The sequence below is a fragment of the Carassius auratus genome, linkage group LG37M, assembly GCF_003368295.1.
Source record: "Carassius auratus strain Wakin linkage group LG37M, ASM336829v1, whole genome shotgun sequence".
Classification (NCBI taxonomy): Eukaryota; Metazoa; Chordata; class Actinopteri; order Cypriniformes; family Cyprinidae; genus Carassius; species Carassius auratus.
Window position 1 is genome coordinate 339644 of NC_039296.1, and position 16071 is coordinate 355714.

Genomic DNA, 16071 nt, shown 5'->3' on the forward strand with positions numbered 1-16071 from the left:
CAGGTTGTTTATTACAATAAACTTTTTTAACAATTGTGCCAAAATGTTTATACTTTTTTAAAATACTTTTTAATAAAATATATATAAAATAAAAAAAAGAATAAGAAATAAAATACTGCTGCAAAGTTCTCCACTAAATAAAATACTCTCAGTCTAAAACCAATATCATATATTGAAATATAATGAAAAATATAAATAAATAACTATGATTACAGTGCAGCATTACCAATCCCAGCTTCTGCTCATATTTAAAAAAATATATATAACTTTTCCAAAGTGTAAAGTGCAGCATCAAGTTTCAGTTTTTAGACCTGCTCCGATTTCGTTATTGCGTTGGACCGATCAGAATTAAGAGCTGAGGTCTGTTTAAATACAGACGGGAGCTGCGTTTGAATAGCAATCGTTTTTTTTCCCTAGTTGTAGTGATGTTCACACTCGCGTGATGCCTTTTGGAAACATTAGTCCGGAGACACACTGGCATATTGCACCTGTCAAACATAGTCTATTTTGCCGTCAATACTTTTGAAGGTGTCCTTTATCAGTAGGCTTTATATTTATGCTCAACATGAAGTATAGATATTGTTGTCGTGAAGACAAGATCCTGGTCTTTCGGCGGTCTCCCTCTATGTCACCTACAGTAGCAGCAGCGCACCAGCACCGCGTCAGGCACGATCCTGGTGTGTAAAGACACAGAAAAAGCGAAGCAGTTGTCACGCAACTGACACGCAGCAGAAACACACGCTCACGCCACACAGCAGTGTGTCACCAGCCTTAGAATCAGCTGCAGGGCGGGATTTGCGCTGAACGCGGAGACTTCCGCCACTTAATATGTTCGTTTGGAAACACGAAAATGTACTTATGTTCCGCAAACAAAATATTGCATTCGGTCATACGGTACACACGTGCACTGTACTGAAAGCTCTGTACCGAAACGGTCCGGGACAAATACACGTACCGTTACACCCCTACTATCTATCTATCTACAATATCTACACTATCTGTCTGTCCGTCCGTCTATCAGTCTGTCTGTCTGTCTGTCTCTCTGTCTGTCTCTCTGTCCATCTGTCTGTCTGTCTTTCTATCCGTCTGTCTCTCTGTCTGTCTGTCTCTCTCTCTGTCTGTCTGTCTTTCTATCCGTCTGTCTCTCTGTCTGTCTGTCTCTCTCTCTGTCTGTCTGTCCGTCCGTCCGCCGTCCATCTGTCTGTCAGTCTGTCTGTCTGTCTCTCTGTCTGTCCGTGCATCCGTCCGTCCATCTGTCTGTCTGCCTGTCTTTCTGTCTGTCTGTCCGACCGTCTGTCTGTCTGTCTGTCTGTCTGTCTCTCTGTCTGTCAAACGTCTGACCGTCTGTATGTCTGTTTGTCTGTCATCTGTCTATCTGTCTGTCTATCTGTATGACCGTCTTTCTGTCTGTCTGACCATCTGTCTGCCTGTCTGTCTGTCTGTCTGTCAAACGTCTGACCGTCTGTATGTCTGTTTGTCTGTCATCTGTCTATCTGTCTGTCTATCTGTATGACCGTCTTTCTGTCTGTCTGACCATCTGTCTGCCTGTCTGTCTGTCTGTCTGTCAAACGTCTGACCGTCTGTATGTCTGTTTGTCTGTCATCTGTCTATCTGTCTGTCTATCTGTATGACCGTCTTTCTGTCTGTCTGACCATCTGTCTGCCTGTCTGTCTGTCTGTCTGTCAAACGTCTGACCGTCTGTATGTCTGTTTGTCTGTCATCTGTCTATCTGTCTGACCATCTGTCTGCCTGTCTTTCTGTCTGTCTGTCTCTCTCTCTGTCTGTCTGTCTGTCTGTCTGTCCGACCGTCTGTCTGTCTCTCTCTCTGTCTGTCTGTCTGTCTCTCTGTCTGTCAAACGTCTGACCGTCTGTATGTCTGTTTGTCTGTCATCTGTCTATCTGTCTGTCTATCTGTATGACCGTCTTTCTGTCTGTCTGTCTCTCTGTCTGTCTCTCTGTCCGTATGTCTGTCTGTCTGTCTTTCTATCCGTCTGTCTCTCTGTCTGTCTGTCTGTCTCTCTCTCTGTCTGTCCGTCCGTCCGCCGTCCATCTGTCTGTCTGTCTGTCTGTCTGTCTGTCTCTCTGTCTGTCCGTGCATCCGTCCGTCCATCTGTCTGTCTGACCCTCTGTCTCTCTGTCTCTCTCTCTGTCTGTCTGTCTGTCTCTCTGTCTGTCAAACGTCTGACCGTCTGTATGTCTGTTTGTCTGTCATCTGTCTATCTGTATGACCGTCTTTCTGTCTGTCTGACCATCTGTCTGCCTGTTTGTCTGTCTGTCTGGCTCTCTGTCTTTCTGTCTGTCTGATCATCTGTCTGTCTGTCTGTCTGTCTGTCTGTCTGTCTGACCATCTGTCTGTCTGTCTGCCTGTCTGTCTGTCTGTCTGTCCGACCGTCTGTCTGTCTGTCTGTCATCTGTCTATCTATCTGTATGACCGTCATTCTGTCTGTCTGTCTCTCTGTCTTTCTGTCTGTCTGACCATTTGTCTGCCTGTCTGTCTGTCTGTCTGTCTCTCTCTCTGTCTACCTCTCTGTCTCTCTGTCTGTTTGTCTGTCTGACCGTCTGTCTGTCTGTCTGACTGTCTGTCTGTCTGTCTATCTATCTATCTATCTGTCTGTCTGTCTGTCTGTCCGTCCGTCTATCTGTCTGTCTATTTTTCTGTCTGTCTATTTTTCTGTCTGTCTATCATGTTTTCCCAGTATAAATATCTAAACATTCTTAAATCAAGATACATTTGACATCACCTGAGTAGAGGTTAAATTCATTATGCCTTAAACAAGAAAAACTTGTTTTAACTGGTTTTAAACTATGAAAACCACAATGTAATTTTGCTTCTCCAGTGAATGAATCTTGTTTTAAGAATGTTTAGATATTCACTGGAAAACAAGACAGAAATAATGAGTAGAAAGATATAATTTGTGACAATAGCTAAGATATTGATCTAAGAACTGTATATAATCATTAGATTAATAACTCTACTATAGCACTGCTCTCATCTGCACAGAAATCATACATGCATCATCCAGTCACTCATAATAATGAGTGGAGAAGTGTCTGTGTGTTTGTTGATCAGCAGAGGGTGCTGATGTCCCTGTGAGTGTGTGTGTGTGTGTGTGTGTTTGTGTGTGTGTGTGTGTGTGAGGGTGTGTGTGTTTGTGTGTGAGCAGACAGCAGCAGAACTCAAAGCAGGAAGTGGCATCAGTCGTTGAGGGAGGAACAGGAAGCAAGCTCTAGTACGAGCTGGGAGACATCTGACATGAGACAGACACGGCTTTGCTAAGGCCCTGTCAAAATCTGATCTTTAGGACCGAGTGTCTGCGTATGATAACATCAGATCTGTCACGCAGACACTAATATAACACCACTCATGTTTATTTACTATACACTACACACACACTGCAGAAAAACATTTTCCTACTCAGTTTTTATGACGCTTACCAGCATAAATATATGAAAATTCTTAAATCAAGAATTTTTAACTTTGAAAAATCAGAGAGACTTTTTGTATAAAAATCAATACAATCTAAACTTAAACTTTATAAGACCAATAGGGTCAGAAAAATAAACTTAATTCAAAAGTGAAAACTTTTTTTTAAATACCTGCACAAAGAAGTAAATCAAGGCCAGAGGGACAGTGACCAGCGCGAATATGGGTGTGCTGAAAATAATCACGATCATAGTGGACAGAGAGGCAAAGAAGGTGCCCAGGAACATGAGGACGGTGGACGGCAGGAGCTCGTCGATCACGTAAATGTCCTTGGAGAAGCGGTTGATGATCCGGCCGATAGGAGTGGTGTCGAAGAACGACTGGGGCGTGTGGAATTTGTTGTCCAGCAGAGTCTCATGCAGCTTGCGTGCAGCCTGGATTTTCCCCAGAGCCAGAGTAAAGGAGGAAAACATGACCAGCACACCTGTGTAAGAGAGACCAGAGGAGACACAGCGTCACTACTGTACACACACACACACACACACACACACACACCTGTGTAAGAGAGACCAGAGGAGACACAGCGTCACTACTGTACACACACACACACACACACACACACACCTGTGTAAGAGAGACCAGAGGAGACACAGCGTCACTACTGTACACACACACACACACACACACACACACCTGTGTAAGAGAGACCAGAGGAGACACAGCGTCACTACTGTACACACACACACACACACACACACACCTGTGTAAGAGAGACCAGAGGAGACACAGCGTCACTACTGTACACACACACACACACACACACACACACACACCTGTGTAAGAGAGACCAGAGGAGACACAGCGTCACTACTGTACACACACACACACACACACACACCTGTGTAAGAGAGACCAGAGGAGACACAGCGTCACTACTGTACACACACACACACACCTGTGTAAGAGAGATCAGAGGAGACACAGTGTCACTACTGTACACACACACACACACACACACACACACACACACCAAAACAACACATGCTCAAGAGCACCAGATCTCAGAGGAACCTGGAGGTATCTCACTGCTGCTCTTTTCTACAATCACAAGACAAGATAGATACAGTCTCTCACAGTGAAACAAGTTCTTGAAATGATCATCTTTACCACATTTGATATTATATCATCACTACCTGTCTGCTGAATATGGAAAACACACAGTCAGTTATTATTTGTAAAATTTGTTAAATGCATGAATCATTTTAACACATTATTCCATACAACATTAATTGCACCACATGAATCCATTAAATACTATAAATATTAATTAGTTATTAAAATATATTAATTATGCATTGATCGCGTTAAAAAGTCTAAATTCAGGTCAAAACCCTGCTTTTTTTGTGATTTGGTTATTTTATAGAAGAAGAAAACATAAAAAATAACCTACATGAAATGAATATTTAAAACAATGTTTAAAACAAATACTGTCAGGATTGGTACTATACATTTTTATGTTTATTTATTATATATTTTTTTAAATAAATAACTTTATTATTTAATGACCATTAAGAAATTCCCATTATTACCTGACTTGCAATAGTTTTTAAATATATTAATTTAAAGGTAAAAAAAATTAAAAATAAATCTGTAATATCATTTATTATTAATAATAATAATAATAATTCCTTACATTTATATAGCGCTTTTCTAGACACTCAAAGTGCTTTACATAGTCAGGGGTATCTCCTCATCCACCACCAGTGTGCAGCATCCACCTGGATGATGCGACGGCAGCCATAGTGCGCCAGAACGCCCACCACACACCAGCTTTCTGATGGAGAGGAGACGAGAGATGAAGCCAATCAGCAGATATGGGGATTGTTAGGAGGCCATGATGGTCAGAGGCCAATGGGTGAATCTGGCCAGGATGCCGAGGTCACACCTCTACTCTTTACGAAAGACATCCTGGGATTTTTAATGACCACAGAGAGTCAGGACCTCTGTTTAACATCTCATCTGAAGGACGGTGCTTGTTGACAGTATAGTGTCCCCATCACTACACTGGGGCGCTAGGACCCACACAGACCACAGGGTGAGCGCCCCCTGCTGACCTCACTAGCACCTCTTCCAGCAGCAACCTAGTGTTCCCAGGAGGTCTCCTAGCAAGACTTGCTCCTCGTCCTCTCGGACTTTGCACAGTGTCTGTGTGAGAAGGCTCACTGGGGGAACGCATACTTGCGTAGGTCCCGCAGCCAGCTGTGTGCCAGTGCGTCCGTGCCCAGAGTTCCTTCGGTCAGGAAGTCGAACAACTGGCAGCGAGAGGTCTCTTGAGAAGCAAACAGGTCTTCCTGAGTAGCTCCGAACCGTCTTCAAATCAACTGGACCGTCAGGGGATGGAGTCGCCATTCTCCCGGGAGCATTGCAGAGTGATACTAACGCTCGGCTCCGAAGCGAAAAGCTGGTATGCATTACACCTGCTGCCCTCTTATACTCACGCAGTGATCAGCGGCAGCTGGAGGAAATAATTGCATGCCATGGTGCACTGGCTCGTTTAGTTTACACTCGAAGTAGATCGGTCTATCGAAGCGATATCCCATTCTCGTTGGTCGAGAGTGACCGACTGAAAGGGAACAGAGATTTTGAGCAATTTTTGTCTTTTCTTTAGACAAAGGTATCAAAAGCCTGACGAGTTACATGCAGTTTCTAAACGGACATGATGTATTATTATAATGATTTCTCCTTTTTGTTTCCTGTGAGGCGGCATGTGTGTTTGGACCAGTGAATATCGAATCATCTTTGGGTGAACTGTCTCTCGAAACGGTCTGAGCAGTGTTTCAGTGATTACAGAGACTCTAAGCGTACTTTGTGACAGTCCCAGTGCGGCGTAGACCCCGACCCTCGTGGACACCCCGACCCTCGTGGACGTTGTCTTCATGCTGTTGTTCAGAGCGTCGTTCGTCCACTCGCTCAGCCAGAAGTTGGCTCCGATGGAGGTGGCGCTCTGACAGCCGTACAGGAAACAGATGAAGAGCGACAGCAGCGGCCCGACAGCCTTCGCATACTCCCAATACACCTTCAGCTTCACCTGCAACACACACACACACACACATGAGACAGACTGGACATGCACCGGTCACTCTAGATGCAGAACTAGCCTGCTGTTAACAGCACTTTCAACAAACCTGATAATAATATATGGAAAGGAGCAAAACAGAGCATACAACTGTTGATGTTAGTAAAAGCAGGTGATTGACATTCAGAAAATGAGCAATAGATTAAACTAAGAATTATATTTATTACCAGCTATTGGCTAATTATTTATTATCCCTATTTCCAAAATGTAGGACAAGTCTGAATACATTTCAAAACCCTGCCTTTTGCAATGTCTTATGCTATAGAATTTATATATATATATATATATATATATATATATATATATATATATATATATATATATATATATATATTATACAAATAAATTCTTACAATAAATATTTTATAATATTGGGCTTTGGTTATTTCATAGCATAAAAAAGGGGAAATGAGCAAAGAAAATAAAGAATGAAATTAAACAAATCTGTCAGGATGGGTACAACATATTTTCTTTTGTGTATTCATTTTTTTCTCATAATAAATATTTTATTTAATAAATAAAATAAAATAAATCTGTTAGGATGGGTATTATACATTTTTAATGTCTATTATCTTTAAAGTGAATAACTTAAAATATGGAACTTTGCTTATTTTATCTAAAAAAAAAACAAAGATAAAAAAATTAAAATTAAAATTAAAAACAAAATAATATTGATGAAGTTTAAATTTAAAACATAATATTGATCATGTTTCATTTTTTTGACACTTTCTTGCAATAAAAATGTTATAATATCTTGCTCTCTATTTTATCAGAAAAAAACAGACATGGAAAAAAAAAAATTAGTTTAATTCAAAATTTGAATTAAGAAAAACTACCAGGACAGTTACCTATTTTTTATTTTTATGTTTGATAAAATAATAATAATAATAATAATAACAATAATAATAATAATAAAATCTGCAATACATATTTTATAATTTAGTTACTTTATTGCAAAACATAAGAGAGAGAGAGAGAAATGAACAAAGAAAAAAAAAATAAAGAAATTAAAAATTAAACCTGAAAATAACTGTCAGAACGGATGCTTTAAATGTAATGTTTTATGTGTGCTTTCCAGTTGTTACAGTGGTGCATCTGGCTGTGAAAGCAGATTCGTGTGGCGCTGGTCTGGAGTCACTCACCCGTCCCGTCTCAGTGGTCTCGGCCTGGATGAGCTTGTCCACCTTCGGATCCTTCTTCTCGGTCGGAGACTCCGGGTGTTTCCTCTCGCTGCAGCGCCGGCGCCGGGACATTTTCTTGGGGTTCTCCGGATCAATCGACATGATGCTCATCTGCCTACAAGAGACAGAAGAGAGACACAGGCTCAGCCCAAAACTCATGCTCTCATGAGACGCTCAGATGATTATTCTGGACATCTGTAACCCCCTGAAGAGCATCATCATCATCTACCTCTTTAAAGCAATAGTCACTTCCAAGTAGTGTTATGGAAGGCAGGTGTAATTTATTACATTATAACTTTATTAATCCTCTAACATGCATCTAAAGATGAAGCTTATATTCAAATATTCAAAGAGGAATAAAAACAGCCGTCCACTGAAAGTGATACTAAGTGGTTTTTAACTGGAAATACAGCATGCAAATTTCATGAAGTTGAGGAAAAATAAAAGCAGCGTTTGCCGAGAGCCATGTTTGTCGTCAGGAGAAGTGCTGGTGAAAGCAGAAGTCACAAAGACAAAGCACCTGCAGAGCGAGAGACATTAAAAATAGATGATTACCTCATGAAGTGTCTGCGTGCCTCATTAACCACAGGCTCGTTATCCACCATATCTGCGTGATTACTGAGAGCATCTTCAGGGAACTCCTCCTCCTCCTCTTCAACCAACAAATCTGAAAAACCAGCCACACAAATACACACAGAATACAAATCATTAAAAAAAAAAAATTATATTTGTCAATCAACAAAACTGAAAAACCATCAGGAGTCAAAGTGATAAAAAGATCAAAATGAAAGCAATAAATAATAGCAAATACATATAAAAAATATGTGAATTATATACAAATTACTCATATTTAATAATTATATTTAATTATTTATAATAATTATATTGTAATAAAATAAATGAATTAAAAATACATGTATTAATATTTGTTCTAAACAACTACATTTTACCCACTTATAAAATGTTATAAATTATCTAAATATATGATTAAGAAATATGTCATAATATGTATAAAAATAAATAAATAATAAAAAAATATATATAAACTATAAATATTGAATATATATTATATACATTTTATATTACTCTATTTAAAATAAATATATAAATAAATTGTTATATGTATTATAACAATTGTTTATAGAAAGATATATATATAAAACACATATTTTCTAATATGTATTATTTAAAATCAATCAATAAAAGCACATATCAGCTCCATTTTGGCTCCGTTTGTGAGTAATTGTCCCGTGTACCGGTGATGTCCTCGTCTTCGATGATGTCCTCCAGAGAGTAGTTTCTGAGGAACTCTGCGAAAGCTCCGTTCTCCTTGAGCAGCTGCTGGTAGGAGCCCATCTCTGACACGCGTCCGTCCACCATCACCAGGATGTTGTCCACCTGCGGCAGGAAGCTGATCCCGTGGGTCACCAGGATCCTGGTCTGGAGAGACACACCACAGATGCATTTCTTCTGTTCCTGACCACTGTCTGTCCACACACTCATCCTCAGGCCATACCTTGCCCTTCAGCGCTCCTTCAGGCCCGATCACGTTGTCGAAGATGTGTTTGGCGACGTGAGCGTCGACGGCGGACAGAGGGTCGTCCAGCAGATAGACGTCTGATTCACTGTACAGAGCTCTGGCCAGACTCACTCTCTGCCGCTGACCGCCCGACAGATTGATGCCCTGCACACACACACACACACACACACTCACACACTGATGCATGCAGCTACACCGCATTTACAGAAACAAGCATAACTGCATCGTTTCAGTTGATAAGAGGAAATACAATCACATAAACAGTGGAATGCATGTTTAAAAGATAACACATGTACTGTGAGAAGAGCTGCACCTTCTCTCCGATCTCCGTCTGGTCTCCTCCGGGAAGCACTTCCAGGTCAGGGGTCAGAGCGCAGGCCTCCAGCACACAGCGGTACTTCTGCTCCACGTAGGGTCTGCCGAACAGGATGTTGTCTCGGAGCGTGGCGTTCTGGATCCAGGCCTGCTGCGGTACATAAGCCACGGATCCCTGCAGACGAGACGAGCGTCAGACACGGCTTCTCTTGAGCACAGACCGGTCAGGAGATGAACTACACACCCGTATGGAGATCTGACCCTCCATCCTCTCCATCTCTCCCAGCAGGGCACACACCAGAGACGTCTTCCCGCATCCCACGTGCCCCACGACGGCCAGAAGAGAGCCCTGCGGCACCATCACATTAATGCTGCAACACACCACACGCTCGTCACCTTCAGCTGCTGCACCATGGGATCCATCCTGGGATCATTTCACTTTACTATATTATATTCATTATGTTTTTATTTTGTCTGTTTCTAATTTGTTTTATATATTTCATTTATTTTATTATAGTTTTATTTTATTTTATAATTTATTCTGCTAGATTTATTTTATTGTATTATTTTATATTTATTTTATTATTTTATTTTATTTTTTTAATAGATGTTTGTTTTATTTTAATAGATTTTTTATTTTATGTCATTTTGTCATATCTATTTATTATATTTTATTTTACATTATTATACATTTTTATACATTTTTATGTAAAATGTATTTATTATAATATATTATTTTAACATATGTTTTATTTTATTTATTTTGTTATATTTTTTTTTATTTTATTCTTATTTTATACTTTATTATTTTATTTTATTTTATTTCATTTCATTTTTGTTTTATTTCATTTTATTTTTGTTTTATTTTTCATATATTTTTTATTTTATATAATTTTATCTTTTATTTATTTTATTTCATTTCATTTTTGTTTTATTTCATTTTATTTTTGTTTTATTTTTCATATATTTTTTATTTTATATAATTTTATCTTTTATTTATTTTATTTCATTTCATTTTTGTTTTATTTCATTTTATTTTTGTTTTATTTTTCATATATTTTTTATTTTATATAATTTTATCTTTTATTTATTTTATTTAATATTTTACTTTATTCTTTGTCTTATCTTGTTTCTTGTGTTTTGATCATATCACTATTCATCTATATCACTTTTAAAGGCGTTATATATATATATATATATATATATATATTTTCTCTCTCTCTGTTCTGTATTTGAACATAACACTGTCTCTCACTAGCTGTACACATGCACATATTCATGAAAAAAAAAATGCATGCAAACGTTTTCTCAGAAATGTTGATAATGTACGTTGATAAGTTTGCACTTTTTTTCTAAAGCATGAAGTTCAGAAACCACTTGCGTGTGAACACCCTTAAGAAACATCAATGCTGTCAGTATAAAACGCTTCTAATATATAGACACCGAATAACGAAGTGACCCTAAATTAAGTCTTTATGTATTTCAGAGCAAAATTAATCATCTGTTTTATAGCTTTAGGATAGATTCTGCACAAAACTGCAGCTGAAGTACATCTCAATAAATTAAAGTGTCGTTTATTTATTTCAGTAATTCAAATCAAATTGTGAAACTTGTGTATTAAATGAATTAAAATGAAAGTAGTTTAAGTCTTTTAATTGTGATGATTTTGGCTCTCATTTAACAAAAACCCACCAATTCACTATTCCAAAAACTTTCTAATTTATTGAGATGCACCTGTAGTCGAGGTCTTTATAAAAGTACACTTTACTGTAACTAATGTAAATGAACCTAAGTGAAGGAGGTTGTGCACAAGCCCATATATGGAGATAGTGGGTGTGTATTATGCTAATCATTGCTCCTAACTCTGTGAATCCTCTCTGAGCACGTGATAAGATCCGCTGATGTTCAGTGAGCGCGAGTCTTACTTGTCCAGAGTGGCCTGGTCTTGTTTGGCCCATGAGAACTTCCCGTTCACGACGCTCACGGCGTACTCTGAAGAGACAGAAAGCGTGAGTCAGCTGAAGTGAGCTGTGAGGAAGGAAGCTTGCAGACAGCACAGATTTCACAATGACTCAGCACGAGCAGATCTGGTTACCGGACGTGTTTCTTCTGTCCACGCTCTCGGGATCCAGCTCATCGTGACTCAGGAAATCCTGGATGCGTTTCAGAGACACGCTGGCCTGATGAACATCACACACAACACTATCAGACACCAGCATGAACAAGCTCTATCAAACAATCACACGTTCAGAATCTGACACACAGAGCAAGCTCACTACTGATTATTAACTTCTGATTATATATATATATATATATGTGTGTAATCTTCCAGAAGGAAGCGGAGGCTCACTTGTACGATGCTGCTGATGACCTGAGGAAGCATGTTTAACGGGAACCTCAAGATGTTGAACAGAGACAGAGACACGAAGGCCTTCTCTGCGTCCAAGATGTTGTTCTTATCCACAGACACGAACACAGCGAACGTGGTCAAAGCCACCTGAACACAACAACCAGCACAGATTCAGACCTCAGACGGTTATAGATCGAGCACATCATCAGACATCTGAAAGAGAAGACGGAGAAGGAGATGAGTTACGAGGAAGGGTGCGCTGATCCAGGCCATGGTGGAGAGAGCGCTCAGATACGCCGTCTTGCGCAGCACGTTCAGCTCCTTCTGACGGATCTGCAGGATCTTCTCCTTGAAGGAGGTTTCCCAGGCGTACAGCTTCAGCACCTTGATACCGTTCAGGATCTCGTTCATCAGCTTGATGCGCTGGTCCTTGTACTTCATCTGCTCCACCTGCGCAGTTTTTATTCAGATTCAGCATTTGTAGTTTAGTTTTAGTTAAAGTTTTTGTCATTTTGTTGTGCATTTCTGTCATTTTTGATGTTTTATAAATATATGTATTTATTTATTTTATATAATTTATGTAATTGTTATTTTTATGTAATTACTTTTATTACTATTTCATATATGTAATATATAATTTTATATTTTACAAATATTCTTTTATTTCATTTAAGTTTTAGTCAAGTACATCAATTTAAACTAAATAAAAATGAGAAATGTTGCCTTACATTTAATATAATTTAGAAAATAATTTTGCTTAAAAAAATCTATATTATATATGGTTGTCTCATATGGATGTATATTTAATTTAATTTAATTAAATTTAATTTTCAGCCATAATCAACAGCCTCTGTGACATAGTTCTAACCTAGAATGTTTTTTATTAGTTTTTATTCATCTAGATTTTATTAGTATTTAATTAGTCTTTTTTTTTTTTTTTATAATATTTTTTTAAATATAAATATAAATAAATAAATAAATAAATAAATACATACATACATACATACATATATATATATATATATATATATATATATATATATATATATATATATATAAATATCTTTTTTTTATTTCAAGTAACATAAATGTTTTTTATGGTTACAGTTAATGATAATAATCACAACCATAACTGTTCAGCTTACAAAAGTTGTGAAAAAAAATGTGAAAAAAGTGTTCAAATTGAAATTGACACTGCAAATAATGAACATGTTTTTATGTTTTTAGACACCGCACAAGATGTTTGGCTTGATTTGCGATCTGTCTCTTAAAGAGGAAATGCTGACTCACTAGAAATGTCACCTAAATGTGAAACCTGATAAACTTGAGCTGTGAAAACCTCAGAGCAGATGTCAATATTGATGAGCACGAGAACTGAACACTGATGAAGAGAAGAGAAGAGAAGAGAAGAGAAGAGAAGAGAAGAGAAGAGAAGAGAAGAGAAGAGAAGAGAAGAGCCTGACCTGGTATGTTCTGGTCTTCATGGCGATGAAAGCGTTGAACGGGATCATGAGAACCATCACAGCGACACCGGCCAGAACCGACGGACCCAGATTCTGAACACAGCACAGACACAATCACAGCCTTCATTACTTCAGTCTCACATCAGCTTAGGCCTAGGATTTACTCATCTTGTATTTTTGTCATTTTCATCAGTTTTTGTTTTTCAAATATATCCCTGTATTTTTATTTAATTTAGATATTTTTGCTTTTGAGATTAGGCTTAGTTAATGATTTTTTTTTGTTCACCTTAATTGTAGCTAAAAGTTTAGTAATTTTGTATTTTAGTAATTTTCATTATTTTTTTTATATTTCCCTGTATTTTTAATTATTTATAAATACATTAAATTGTATTATGAATTATTTTTTGTTTTGTTCTTGTTTTTAAGATTAGGCTTAATTAATGATAATTGTTTTTATTATTATTATTATTTTATTTTAACCTTAATTTTAGCTAAAGTTTTTGTAATTTTGTGTTTGTGTCATTTTATTAGCTTTTTTATGTCTCTATATTTTTTTTATTAATTGTATTTATTAATTTATGAACACATTAAATTATATTATGAATTATTAATTTATTAATAATTATTTATAGTAGCAATTCATTTAATTAAGTATTTGGTTTGCATTAAATAATAATTTTGCCATTTCAGTAATTTATTTTAACCTTTATAATTAACCTTTATTATATTTCAAGTTTTTTTTATAATTATAATTTTTTTTAGATTATGTTTAGTTCATATTTTTAACATGACATTTGCAGAACGATAAAATTGCCCATTTTAAACTCTATGTGTTGATTTCAATAGTTTCATGCTCTTGGCAATCAATAATTCACATCAAAATCGGCACAAACCGTCCTTTAGCGTGTCGCAAATGAACCCGTATTACCTTTAATGTTAAAACATTCTGCCTTTTAAAGGAAGTTGCTTTTTATTTCTCCCTTAACTCTGCATGATCATATAGCCAGAAGCATGAAGATTTGCATTCCGGATCTCTTTCTAAGAGAAGCGTTATGTGTGAATATGATTATCCTCTGAACAACAGAAGCCAGAGGAAGCATGTAAATGTATTGAAATGAGCATCGGCGCACCTGCCAGAGGAAGAAGAGCGCCAGCATGATCTGCAGCGGCGCTGACCACAGCATGTTCAGGAAGGTGGTGAGATCCATGAAGCTCTGAGCGTCCACAGACATCAGGTTCACCACCTCGCCCACCGTCGACGAGCGCTTGGCCTCGTTCGTGATCACCAGAGACTGCAGAGAGCCACAGGAGACTGTCAGAGACTCCAGTGCATCAGCTATTCAATTACACTGCTCGAGAAAATAATAACCAGCAAATCTGTAGTGAGCAAACACGCTCCCACAAAATCTCTTTTCCCCGGAACAATACATTCATTTCTACTATCATTTCAACTCGATTTTATGCATCGGTAATTCAGTTCAAAGTGGCTGAAAAAGTAATAAATAGCATTGTTGTCAAACGTGTTCACATGTGTGTATTTATTATCATAATACAAAAACAAAAGCAGCAGTAATTCAATTGAAAAGGGTTGCACATTTGTCAATAAATAATAATGAATAATATCTTTGTAAATTGTAACTTTGGCACCAATTTTAAAGATTTGAATAATGAAAAAAAGGCAAATAATCTGAAGTTTTACATTTCTGTTGGCTATGTTTTTTACAGTGTATCTATTTGCATAGGATTCAGCACATTATATGCTAATCACAGCGTAATAAAACTAAACCGAAACTGGACGAAAAGCCTCTTCTTTAAAGTTTCTCATTGTGCAAGTGTGTAAATGTTAATATTAGTGTGTGTGTACATGTGTGTGTGCGTGCGTGTGTGTGAGTGTGTGTGTGCATGAGTGTGTGTGTGCGCTTGTGTGCATGAGTGTGTATGTGCATGTGTGTGTGTGTGTGTGTGTGTGTCTGTGAATGTGTGTGTGTCTGTCTGTGCATGTGTGTGTTTGTTTGTGTGTGTGTGTTTCTGACTTCCTTTTTCAGCTTCAGCTTCCCCAGAAGGTCTAAAATAATGGGGCAATAAAAGCTTATACAAATAAAGTACAGTCAGATGTTACAACTTGTTTTTTTTTGTGTGTTTTTTTAACACACTAGTCCTTCAGTACCATAGTATATATCAGAGTAGTTGATGCATTGAACTGTTCATGCATTTTTCTAATGCAGTATCCTGTGATGAAGCAGATTAATGGTTGTTTCAGGAATATCGATGGCTACAGATAGACACACCTGTGAACACTGAGGTATTACGCTGATCTGGGTAAAAGTGCACAAATGTGTGTGAATGCCCTTCACACCTCACCACACCTTACACAACTCTGATCCCTACTCTACTGTCTTCTGTGACTCATGTAGAGCACAGGCAGAATCACTCAGAAGCTGCACTTCACTTAAATCTCTGTCTGCCGGTCACACCACTGCTGTCATGCTTGATCTAACATAACATTAAAACACAAGTTCATTTATTATGCATGTTTTAATTTTTATTGCAGTTATAAATACTTGTTAAACTGAGAGTGCAAATAAATATAAAAATGATGCTTTCTAACTGTATTGTCACACAGAATAAGCAGTTCTTCAGCATGTGTATGTGTATGAGAGCA

At 37.6% G+C, this 16071-nt stretch overlaps 1 protein-coding gene across 1 annotated transcript in view; it reads right to left on the bottom strand.

The window, feature by feature from the left end:
* Window positions 1–16071, bottom strand: part of LOC113068184 (canalicular multispecific organic anion transporter 2-like) — a 54227-nt gene that overhangs the window by 14125 nt on the left and 24031 nt on the right. The window contains exons 10-23 of the mRNA XM_026240839.1: window positions 14540–14701; window positions 13410–13502; window positions 12193–12396; window positions 11947–12093; window positions 11692–11776; window positions 11522–11588; window positions 9841–9967; window positions 9595–9771; window positions 9258–9425; window positions 8998–9181; window positions 8297–8408; window positions 7703–7856; window positions 6290–6512; window positions 3598–3908 (exon numbers count right to left, since the gene is read on the bottom strand). Coding sequence (XP_026096624.1) covers window positions 3598–3908; window positions 6290–6512; window positions 7703–7856; window positions 8297–8408; window positions 8998–9181; window positions 9258–9425; window positions 9595–9771; window positions 9841–9967; window positions 11522–11588; window positions 11692–11776; window positions 11947–12093; window positions 12193–12396; window positions 13410–13502; window positions 14540–14701 — 2214 coding nt within the window. The remainder of the gene's footprint in view (window positions 1–3597; window positions 3909–6289; window positions 6513–7702; window positions 7857–8296; window positions 8409–8997; window positions 9182–9257; window positions 9426–9594; window positions 9772–9840; window positions 9968–11521; window positions 11589–11691; window positions 11777–11946; window positions 12094–12192; window positions 12397–13409; window positions 13503–14539; window positions 14702–16071) is intronic.